A 12,529-nucleotide genomic window follows, 5' to 3' on the forward strand; every position below is an offset into this window, starting at 1 on the left:
ACATGTAAATAATTGGTGTAAAATACAGTTTGTCATCTTTTCATGGTCATCAGATATGACCCATTTGGACGTTCAGAGGCTCCGTAGTTACCATGGAAACACTGTCATCTTCTACAACATTGATTCACCAGTAAAACCCACAGAGTTGGATCAATGACAGTGGATGGATACGTTGGGTTTATGTTCAGTTATTGATATATTTTACTGAAAAAGTCACGTTTTCTCTGTTTTGATATAATAGGCTTTGAATTTACTCTGAGCTTTAATGAACATTTACATGATCAGTGAGTTAAATATAGGAAAGTACGTGACTTACACTGAAAAAAACTCAAAATAAAGAGAATAGTATTATAGTAAATGCTGATAAATCACTTAAGAAAGGTTTATATATACAGGAAAAAAAAAATCACTTGGGAACTGCCACAAAAGTACCACTGGGTCTTTATGAGTTAATGGTGAAGATAATGTTTTGGTTGATGCTGAGATAAGAAAAGATAATGCCTATATTGTCCTACAATGGAGAAATTTGCATATAATCCACAGAGAATCTTGCTTATTCCAAACTTCACCTACATCTTCACAATTGCAGTTTGTTTACAGCAGTGACAACAGTGTAAAGTGGGATAAAGGACAAATGTAGCCAATGCAAAAATACATAAAGACTTGCCCAAACTTTCTATTAATGAATATTTTCTTATGTGGTGTCCATATCGTATCATTTTTAACACCTTATTTGAACAGGAGTTGCATAATCGTGCCACTGTTGTCAACAAAATCCTAGTGCGACGTTATAAAATCAGGAAATGCTAATATTGTATTTTAATGATATTTTAGTTGTATTTTGCACTGTAAAGCACTTTGTGACTCCATCTATGCCAGTGGTTCCCAACCTTTTTTGGCTCGTGATCCCATTTTAACATCACAAATTTCTCGTGACCCAAACATTCAAAACAGAGACTTTTTTTTTGCTAAAATTAATTTGGTTTTGATCATGTAATAGTTTGCTATATTATGTTGCAAATAAATGCTAATTTTAGATGACATTTAGTCTATATAATGTATATTATTATGGACGGAGGCAGAAAAGCCAGGTGTAGATTACTGCACAAAGTGAGAATTTTATTTTCCTTGGTCAGGATATGTACAGTCAGTCCAGCTTGGATTTACAAGGCTACAAATTAATACTGAACAAACAACAACTCAAACTACGAATTATGAAAGAGCTGCAGCATCTGAAACTGACCACAATGAGCATTTGACAGATAAACAGTACCACAGTGCTTCAGTTTCAGCTTCAGTTTGTCATGTCTTTTATGGATTGTGATTGTCTCTCTCAACTCACTATATATTTTTTATTAGTATGTTTTATTATTTTTATCAATTACAAGATATTTCAGGCGACCCCATTTGAATTCCAGGCGACCCCACGTGGGGTCCCGACCCCAACATTGAAAAACACTGCTTTAACCCCTGAGACATTATTTCACTGAAAGAGGCTAAATCAGTCCAACTGCTTTTTGGCACTTGGTTGAAGTCCAAAAACCAGTGGTGGAGAATCCCAGCTCCATAAAGTAAAACTCCTGCCATGTATTGGTTCTACCTGTTCACTTAACACAGGTGATTCCACTAATTATCCCATCTACCTGGATGAGGAGTTGTGCTCATCAAAATGGGCTGGTGCAGTGAATGGGCTGAACAAATACATGGCGGGATTTTTCCTTTATGGAGCTGGGATTCTCCACCGCTGGGTTTCAGTGGCTGTTACATGTAAGACAGCATGTTCTCTGTTGTTTTATGTGAATTTAAGATAAACTTATTTCTGGTAGTATTTAAATATGCACTGTTTTGGCTAATCATAATCAGGAATAAAACAACCCCCATTAAGTCATAAATAACCAGTGGTGGAGAATCCCAGCTCCATAAAATAAAAGTCCTGCCATGTATTTGTTCAAACCATTCACTGAACCAGCCCATTTTGATGAGCACAACTCCTTATCTGGGTAGGTGGGATAATTAGTGGAATCACCTGTGTTAAGTGAATAGGTAGAATCAATACCTGGCAGGACTTTTACTTTATGGAGCAGGGATTCTCCACCACTGCCAAAAACAGTCAAATCTCAGTAAAAACACAGTCAAAAAATAATAATATAAAGGACAATCGCGATAACACTGCAAACAACAGTAAAAACAAAAAACGACAAGGAAAACTGTGTAAAAAGAAGCCCAAACCGTCTATTTTTATAGTGAGTTGGTCTCACTCACTGCTCTGTGTTTTGCCCTCTATTGCACAGGTGGCAAGGGGTGCACTGAGCATGCTCAATGGAAATAGATGTCAATGGAAAGCGCAAGATCTACTCTATCAGCGAATTTAGAAATTTTTTCCTATTGAGCAAACAGTTGAATTTTTATGAATATTTAAAATAAATCATACGTTAAGAACACTCACCAGAGTCACATCATGGGTAAAAGGGTTCACTTCATTTCCTGTCATGCAGCGTTTTACTGTGCTTCCTGTCAACCATCATGGGCTGATCCATCTTCTCTCTCACTGCACCATATATTTTTTATTAGTAAGGTTTTGTTTGTTTTTTTTTAATTACTAAAAATTTCAGGTGACCCCATTTTAATTCAATGTGACCCCATGTGGGATCCTGACCCCATGATTGAAAAACACCGCTCTATAAATAAAATGTACTTACTTACAAAGTAATATTTACCTGTGTTAGCTCCTCCAGCTTCTGTTTCGCCCCCTTCAGGACAGGATCTGTATTACGGACTGTCATCTCTGGGTTCTCCCTCTGGGCCTTTAAGCTGCTGCCAACCACACGACCTGCATAGCTACAGGAAGACAGAACAACAGAGACATACAGTACTTTGTGTCCCAGTTCTGCGTATGTGTGTGTTGCTCTCCTGCCCCAGTTTTCCTCCAGCCACTGTACGAGTGTGTTCAGACAGGGTGTAGTGATTCACTTCATGCGCATGGACACAGTTAGTCTCCTCCTGGCACAAAAACAAAGACGCTCAGACTTTTATTCAAACAGACAAGTCCCACGAGACATTTGGTGACATGAGTTCATCTTCTGGCAGACTGATCGTAATCTTTATCACCTTGTTGAGGTCACAGAGATTGTATTAATAACAGATCCACTGTTTATAGTCTCTGTTTATAATACAAAAAATTGAACAGGAAACAAACTTTTCCGAGAAATGGCCCATCACTTACCACAACTAGACATTAAAACAGTTTATAAATCATAAAACAAGCTTATTGAAATACTTTTAAGAGAAATGGGTTATACAGGGTGTATAAAAAAAAACCTACACATTTTGAAAAATTACCCCCAGTTCCCAGTTTGATAATTTTTGGAATTTTCTTTTACGGACGTCGGTAGATAGGGGATTGGTTAATATTTCTAAATTTACGGACCCAGGTTTTCATGCATGAGTGAGCAGGAGCAAATTGCACAATCCAAGTTAAAACTGGTTTGCGCAAAGTAGCGGTGGGATTTAAATCCAGTTTAGGTTCGGGTTAATCTTAACCCTAACCCTAACTTGGCCTGTCCTCAGTGACATTTTCAGGCCTAAACAAGTTGAATTAACTTTGAAAGGCAGGAACAGCTACCATGGGTAAAGAAATGAAACTGACATTGTGGCTGAAGTGTTAATGCTGTAACCTGGCAATTTTGTGGAAAACAAGATGGATGCCCATTGTCCCCTCCCATGACCTTTGATTGGATTTAAAACCCACCGCTACTTCATGCAAACCAGTTTTAACTTGGATTACACAATTTGCCCCTGCTCACTCATGAATGAAAACCTGGGCCTGTAAATTTGGACAAATATCCACCAATCCCCTACCTACCGACGTCCATAAAAGAAAATTCCAAAAATTATCAAATACAGAACTGGGGGAAATTTTTCTAAATGTATAGTTTTTTTTTTATACACCCTGTTGTTTACTTAAAAGTGGGGTAGGAGATCTTAGAAAAGCGGATACATTTTGAAGATACTCAATTCAAAAGTCCAAACCCCTTTCTTCAGGCATCCCCCCAAAGCCACGCCTCCAGAGTCACACTCCACGCCGCAATGCTTTTTCCTGAGGGTTCACGAGCGCTGCATAGCAACAATTCACCCGGCTACGGCCCCGACTTCGATCCACTCCATGTGTAACCAGATTAAAAATATCAATGTTGTATTTTCTTGTCACCAAATCCTGATGGGGTATTCAGAAACATTAATTTAGTATTACAAAAGTAGGTTCTATAATGAGTTTTGTTAATGACTATAACGGTACTGTTCATACCTGTACTGTCACTTTAAATCTGAACTGCCGACGCAAGTTAATGATGTCATCGCGGGGTCTTTTTCCTCAGTTTGCGCTAGATGCGCTGAGGAAAGGTAGGCTCTTTTACTCTCTGCTGCAATTTCAGTAACTGTTTTGGTTTTATTGAACATTGTGTAGCAGTGTACATTTATATGTGACGGTTTTATGTTGCAGACGTGTTGTGTGTCTAAATGTAAAGTGTTAAGTCTATTTTTAAAACTTAAGATAGACACATGTTCCAATGCTGCAGGGGTCTGTGTATGGCTGTACCAAAGGAAAAGCTGCGGACAATGTTTAATAATTCACTCTATTGTACAGGTATGTCATTCGTTTTGTTTATTTTACATTTTATTCATATTTAAGGTTGGTTGTGTTATGCCGAAACTATTATATGTGTGTACACATGGTTAATTTAAAATTACACAGTTCGCGCTAGATGCGCTGAGGAAAGGGGTCTGTGTATGGCTGTACCAAAGGAAAAGCCGTGGACAATGTTTAATAATTCACTCTGTTGTACAGATGTGATGTACTGGCTGAAAGTAAACTGCTGAGTCTACATCTACTGTGGTCTGAGTCGTCCATCTCTATGAACTACAACGCAGAGTACTAACGGGTTAACGGATGTGTCGCTGATTCAAAGCAAGCTGAAGCTAAGAGACTAACACACCCGTTACAAATGCATACCTCATTCAGTCTCCTCCAACCCCCCCGCTATTACAGAACAGCCCCAGTTCATACCTATCTGACTAACGTTACATTTCCTAGTGATTTACGTTAGTGACTAAACAGTTTGCCGGTGAACTTTCCATCCTAATATAACTAGTATAGCCAAGCTCTGGCTGTGGCTTCGTTTCCTGTACCAGTGCTCCAAGCTTTTAAGAACACACGATTCATGCACGAAGAGGGGTACACACAGAGGGGGGAGGGATAAATGGCAGTTGAGTTTGATAGACATATCACCGTTCAATCATGTCGAGTAGGCGCTCAACATGACTGGATGGTGTTTTTTCAGTCCTGTCTGTTCCACGGGTGACCAAATTTTTTTTTTTTTTTTTTTGTGTTAGAGCATTTAATTAATTGGTTGTAATCGGGGTGTGAAGGGGATTTTAAGTAATATAGTAAAAATGCTCCAGGAAAACATCTCGCACCCCACCTTTAAGATTATACATGAAACAGGATGATAAAATATGATACTCCATTTTTCCAAATGCAGTATCTTCAGTCCATTCCAATAAAAGACACAGATTTGCCTCAGAGAAAGAAAAAGCCTTCACTTCACTTCCTTTCAACTTGGTATTGGATTTAGATATTAAAAACAGAAGGAGGCAAAAATTAGCCCCAACATGATACTCTGCAAAGGACACATTAATCTATAATGATCTAACATTTGTGTTATCATGTAGTGTCATGTACAAAACAGACCTTTCTACAAAAGCAGCTGCAGTCCTACTCGGTAATTACATTTTGAAGACAAGAAAGAACAGAATTGTGATATTATCCCATCTCATTTTACAGTGAGAAGACTATTTCTCCATCTGTAGCATCTCTGTGTCACTATTTCTGTGGTTCATGTTTGTGTAAATATACTGTCTACTTAGCACAGAAATACTTGGTCAAGTTTGAGCCTTAAAAAAATCCAGTCAAGGAAGCAGTGTATAGCCTGTGTTAAAACACTGATTCCTGACATGTGGGTAGGGGGTGTTTCGTTGTAGGGGTTAGAGAAATGTTTGACGTAATTTCTGTGTTTTATAATAAAGTTTTAATGAAAAATGGGGAGAAATAAAATTTTAAAAAGTGATGCTCCGGTGTATCTTAAATTATCCAATATTTAGCGCCTACTCGACCACTAAACTGCAAAAAAAATCAGTCATGCTAAAAATAAGTCAAATATCCTTCAATTTTCTTGTTTTGACAAAAAAATCTTGTTCCTCAGCTGGAATTTCACGCAAATCATTGTTCCAGCTTGTCATGGCTCAATATTAGCATATTTCTATGTATTTCTTTTAGGGATGCACCGTTACCGATATGAGTATCGGCATCAGCTCCGATACTCAGTGTGTGTACTCGTACTCGTACAAGATATCCAATACAAATGCACCGATACCACTTACGGCCATGTGACATTCACAGTTCAGTGCAGCAGGTTCACGGCGGTAGAATAATGTGTGTGGAGTGTGAAGAGTGTGGAGATTTTTCAAAATAAATGATGACGATAAAAGTAACACTGACTGCAAGTAACGTTAAAGACACAGACAGATACGGACGCAGCGTTCTGTCCATCTTCTGCGTACATTTCATCCATTTTCCAGGTGCTGGCAGATGCATGCCCAGAATGAGAATACCAGCGGGAGTACAGAGCGGTGCAGATCGCCACCAGCGGAAGTGAAAACAAAACTTATAACTCATTTCTCTTTTCTCTACCTGCTGAAGCTAAGCTGTTAAACCATACTAGCGAAAACACTGCAATATTAGTATCACATTAGTGTTGCCTCTGTCATCTCCATGTTTGTTATTACTGACTTTCTTCTTCTCAAAAACAACTCTTCTTCGTGGTATTTGTCCTGTATGGTTATTTAAGAGTGGCGCCCCCTGGTGGATTAATTGAGAAACACTCATTCCAACACATTAAATGTCAGTAGCAGCACTTTTTTCCAGTCAGACTAATGACAACGACAATAAAGCACATTTACAAAAGGAACTGAGAACTGGAATGGGATTATTAAGTACTCGTATCGGTACTCGGTATCGGCAAGTACTCAAATGTAAGTACTCGTACTCATACTCCGTCTGGAAAAAAGTGGTATCGGTGCATCCCTGATTTCTTTAAAATAGGGTTAATTTTCTGGTGCAAAACCTGCTTGTCAATTTTATTTTTCTTTTTAGACTAAAAATTAGGGGAAAATTCCAGAAACAAGATTTTTTTTTTTAACTTTCTTGAAAATCCCTTTTTTGCTGTTTATGCCATGCAGCAGATTGTCATTCGCATATTGCAAAAGATTCAATAGATGCACATAAATAAGCGTGTTTAAAAAGTAAAAAATGCATTTAACTGCTGACACTTGTCTGATTTTGGCTAATTTTTTATAATGAATGAATGAATGAATGAATGAAATTTTATTATTGTGTCCTGCATAAGAATATGCCCAGCCTTTACAAATGCCTTATAAAACATCAAAAATATAAACCAAAACCAAATACCAGACAATAGGCACAACAGATATAAACAAGACAAAGTACTGACCTATTTAAACAAACACATATGCCAGGCTTTACAAACAACTAATGCTAATTTATATACATTTGAACTAAACAACCATTTCAACCACTGACATACCAACCATTTACACTGGCATACACTGTTGCGCATAAAGATGGAAAAAAATATTTCTACCTCTTCTCATAAAATGATTGAGTCAATGTGATTTATTCTTGATAGATAAAGTGTAAAAGGGACTCAGTGTGTAATAACTGCACCAGGTCAAAGGTCATTACTGATGTGTATAAATAGGAATAAAAAGGAGGAATGTGTCTGACAACTTAAGTATTCCAACTTTATGTTCAACAGTGTAGATTATATTTAATGTGGATAACTTGTATAAAGATTTTCTACTAAAGTATCCAAGTGGTTCATCCGTAATCATCTCACATATTGACGCAATTTATTTTAAGACTGGGAAGCATCACATCACACTGACTTGTCTGCGGGGTTGAAAGGGCGTGGATCAAAAAGAAGATAAAGTGACAGTAAAGCAAAACAGAAATGAAAGAACTGTTTATGAGTCATATTTTCCCAAGTTTTCAAGTTCCAAACCAGCTTTGCTAGCTAACACAATCACCACCACCAAATCACTAACCGCTCAGTCCACACCCTACAAAACACAAACACACTACGTCTATGACAACGAGGGAAAAGGACTGTGGGAACCAGAGGACAGATGTACGGTGGAAACCAACCAAACCCCCAAAAAACTGACTCGACTAATGCCAAGTGATGATGCAGTGAAGACCCCAATCCCCACCAAAAACTTAAGCCTGATGCATAAAAGTCACAAATAAATTTTCACTAATGTTTGTTTTCTTCACATACTGATTGTGATTCAATCCAGAAAAAGGTGATGCAACTGGATAAATGTTTATAACAAGAGGGAAATCTGGTAGTTTTTATGTTATGGCTCCATTAAGTCTGATACTTCCAATACACGACAGCTGAGTTCACTGTCTCTGGAAGATGTAATTTTCCCATCCAGCTATTAGTATGTTCACATTAAACAGGCAGCCAACTGTATGCAACCCCAACAGATCACAGCCAGCATATTTAATGTTTTGATAGAATGAGTCTACTGATCCTCGTGGGAAAATCAGGTCATTAGAGAAGCGAAACCTAATATTATGCACCGGGGAAAAGGAATACAGCACACATGTCTATGATGAGAATAATCAACGGAAATAGAACCACATAAAATATTATGTCTGTGTCCCAGTCAACATATTGTTTTTGGTAATGCCAGAGACGTACTGGAGCAAAACTGCACAGGAGATGATAACAACACAAAGGCTGGAAGAAAAAAAAAAAAAAAAAAGCAGTTGGCTGCCTTAGTGACTGTAACACAGGAAATAATGGAAGCTACTTTTAGTACGTGGATATGATTTACATTTTTTGAGGCTCCTCACTAGCCGTCAGTGGTCTTTGTTGCACACTATACACTTATGGTCATCTTATTTCAGAGTTTCTGCAGGTATCAGCAAATCTAATTTAATGCTTTTTAACCCATAAGGACCCAATGTGACTTTAGTGGCAGTTCCTAAATGAATTTTTCTCTCTATTTAACCTTTCCTAAGTGATTTATCACCATCTATTCTAATATTATCGTCTGAATTTAGCATTTTTTCCAGTGAAAATTAACTATTTTCCGATGTTTAATTGACTGATCATGCAGTTGTTCATAAAAGCTCAGAGTAAAGTCAAAGGTTATTGGATCAAAACAGAAAAAAAAACTGAAGAAAAAGTGAATTTTTCAGTAAAATATATCATTAATCACCTCCGCCGAGTGAAACGGCAGAGGTTATGTTTTCATCGGGGTTTGTCTGTTTGTTTGTTAGCAAGATAAGTCAAAAAGGTATGGACGGATTTGGATGAAATTTTCAGGAAATGTTGATACTGGCATAAGGAACAAATGATTACATTTTGGTGGTGATGGGGGGGGGGGGGGGGGGGGGCGGGGGCTGACCTGCCTTGATGGAGGTCTGCGCTCTCCAAGTGCTTTTCCAGTTGAACATAAACCCAGTGTCTCCATCCACTATCATTGATCCAACTCCATGGGTTTTACTAGTGAATCAGTGTTGTAGAAGATGACGGTGTTTCCATGGTAACTATGGAGCCTCTAAACGTCCAAATAGGTCATATCTGATGACCACGAAAAGACGACAAACTGCATTTTACACCAATTATTTACATGCATTGATAGGATTAGTGGATCATTAGTTTAGATCAGGAGATGCTTTTGGTGGACTGTGGATGTTTGGGTCTTTATGGGTTAATGCCCTTTTTAATGCCACTTTAACCCTTTCATGCATGAATTATGAGAGCCTTAATCAAGATTTTTTTTTTTTTTCCTGAGTGTTTTTATTCCTCTTTAGGCATGAAAAAAAAAAGTGATTGAAATGTTGTTATGAATCTATTTGTCATGGAGTTACAAAAATGTCCACTAGGCTGAACACCATTCATTTAATTTTTGAAGCAAAGAAACATGTATTTACTGCCATACTGTGTGAAAACTATGAAATAATTTTTAAAAAATGCTTCTAATCTGATGTTTTTTCACATTTTAACATACTATAATACTAGCCATTACTCAGATAAAATGCAAAAAAAAAACAAAAAAAAAACAAAAAAACTTTTTGTTTTAAAAGAAACTGTTCATTACAGTCTAATTGATTTACACTCAAACATGTTAGTGCAGATCAGGTTTATCAAGAACAGGAAAGTTACAGTAATAGTATGAATTGCAGTGTATGGGACGATGCATAAGTGTCCACTGTGTTGGCTGATATGGAACTAAAACAACAAAATCCATGAATATACAAGAGAACAGCTGGAGAAGAACTGTCCACTGGAGTGACCGCTATGCATGAAAGGGTTAAACAAATTTAATCCCCATGTCCAACTGCAGATACAGTTTTATATACAGTTTTATGATGGTTATGGTTATGCAATCAAGTACTAACTCCTGTGTGTATCATGTGACTAAAACAGACAGAAACGAAAACATGGAATGCCTAAAAGCACTGTTGTTGTCAGTACAATGCCATAGATATTGATGTAAGAACTGAAGTGATTTTGGTTATTATCAAGAAAACATGGAAAATGGATAGATATCAGCTCTGAAATTAAACTCTTATGATCTATTTTTGATGTCATCATTATAATTATCCAAACAAATGTACCTTGAGTTGTACCAGGCATTAAAATGAACAAGATATTTAAGAAAACAAGGGGTGGTCTAATAATCTAATAATCTTTCCGCGACTTGTACTTTTACAGTTTTCATACAACAGACTACTCACTGGGTGTGTTTACGTCAGGGGTGTCCAAACTTTTTTTAAAGAGGGCCAGATCTGATAATGTGGACATTGCCAGGGGCCAGTGGTCCCTTCGGACGTTTTTTAAACAGTAAAAATTACATATAAAAGCGCTGTTCTACAACAATTTTATTTTCATTGTCACAATATCATTTTTTAAAATGGCAATGTAACCAAATCTACGCCACTCAGGTGTGAACAAATTAAAAAAAACAAAAAAAAAAAAACATTTCTGCCTTCCTTTCACATCTGGAATCAGATAACATAGAACAAACTGTGTGGAGTATCTGAAACGTCCAAGAAGTTGATAAAAATCTTAACCCCACATTCATTTTAAACATGACTTATATGAGTAATCATTACTCATATATTACTCAGTAATGCAAAGTCTGTTAACATTTCAGATGAAAACATATGACTCTTACTCTTGTCTTCCACAAAATCATTCAGAAAGTAATATTTTGTGTCACATCTACAAGTACATCACACCAGCAGTTAGAGGCAACTAACCTGGCAACTTGGTAGCCTGTCCTGGTGGTGAATTCATTGAACTCAGGTTCACATGAAGAGTCACTGTTGTGAGTTTAAAGCAGCTGGAATTTGCTCCAATTTTTCGGAGCGCTCACTCCCTGCTAGCTTGTCGTATGCGTTAGCATGTTCTGTCTGCTAGTGTCTCTTTACATTGAATTCCTTAAACAAGGCAACAGTCTGTTGACAAATTAGGCAAACACAATCACTTCGATTTTCAGTGCAAAAAAATTGTAATTCCCATCTCTCCTGGAAGCGGCGGCCCTCACTGTCAACTTTCATTTTTTTATTTAGAAGCGCCATGGTTACAAATTAGCGAAAAGGGTTCACGGCAAAGTCACAGAGCCAGATAGAGTTAGAGTGGTGCTGCCACCATGAGGTGAAAGGAGGAACTGTATTTTGAACCTTTTATGATTCATGTAGTCTGTTCAACAGTCCATGCGGGCCATAAATAATACATTATAAAACCCAAGCTGTGGGCCGTAGAAAATCTGACCGCGGGCCGTGATTGGCCCCCGGGCCGGACTTTGGGCATGCCTGGTTTACGTCTTCAGTATCCCTGTTCAGATCCTTTTTAAACATCCTGTTTGTGTGTTTTCATACATAAACATGACATTCCAGTTCCAGAAAAGTGTGCAAGCCCTTATCCCAGTTTTATAACCGGGGTATTGCTGCAGGTCTACATCTTTATCCTGGTTTCTGACTGATGCTGCCTGCCTGTGCAGGGAAGTGATGGAACAGATACATAAACAACACTGGCAGAGAAATTGTTTCACTTCTGGAGGAATGAAGAAACTGTCTCTCAGCTATTATAGAAGGTGAAATTCTGACCTATTCAAACAGACAACAGGATGACAGTTTCCCAATATGTACAGTCACAATGGAAAACATGAGGGTAAACAAAACAAGCATCCAAAACAAAGCTAGCGTCTTCTACAGCGAACAACTTTGTATAAATGTTACTTACCCCGTCCCTCGAAGGGGAGGCAAGGGGTTTTGGTTTGGTTTGTATGTTTGTTTGTTAACACTCTAGCAGCAAAACTATTGGTTGAATTCATACCAGATTTGGTTTTTAGATTGCCAGTGATCCAGAATAGA

At 37.7% G+C, this 12,529-nt stretch overlaps 1 protein-coding gene across 1 annotated transcript in view; it reads right to left on the bottom strand.

Moving 5' to 3' along the window:
* Window positions 1-12,529, bottom strand: part of LOC115418666 (glypican-5-like) — a 122,826-nt gene that overhangs the window by 56,539 nt on the left and 53,758 nt on the right. Inside the window, exon 8 of the mRNA XM_030133207.1 lies at window positions 2,718-2,838. Within this exon, the coding sequence (XP_029989067.1) occupies window positions 2,718-2,838 (121 nt within the window). The remainder of the gene's footprint in view (window positions 1-2,717; window positions 2,839-12,529) is intronic.

This window comes from Sphaeramia orbicularis, chromosome 4 (genome assembly GCF_902148855.1).
Source record: "Sphaeramia orbicularis chromosome 4, fSphaOr1.1, whole genome shotgun sequence".
NCBI classification, from domain to species: Eukaryota; Metazoa; Chordata; class Actinopteri; order Kurtiformes; family Apogonidae; genus Sphaeramia; species Sphaeramia orbicularis.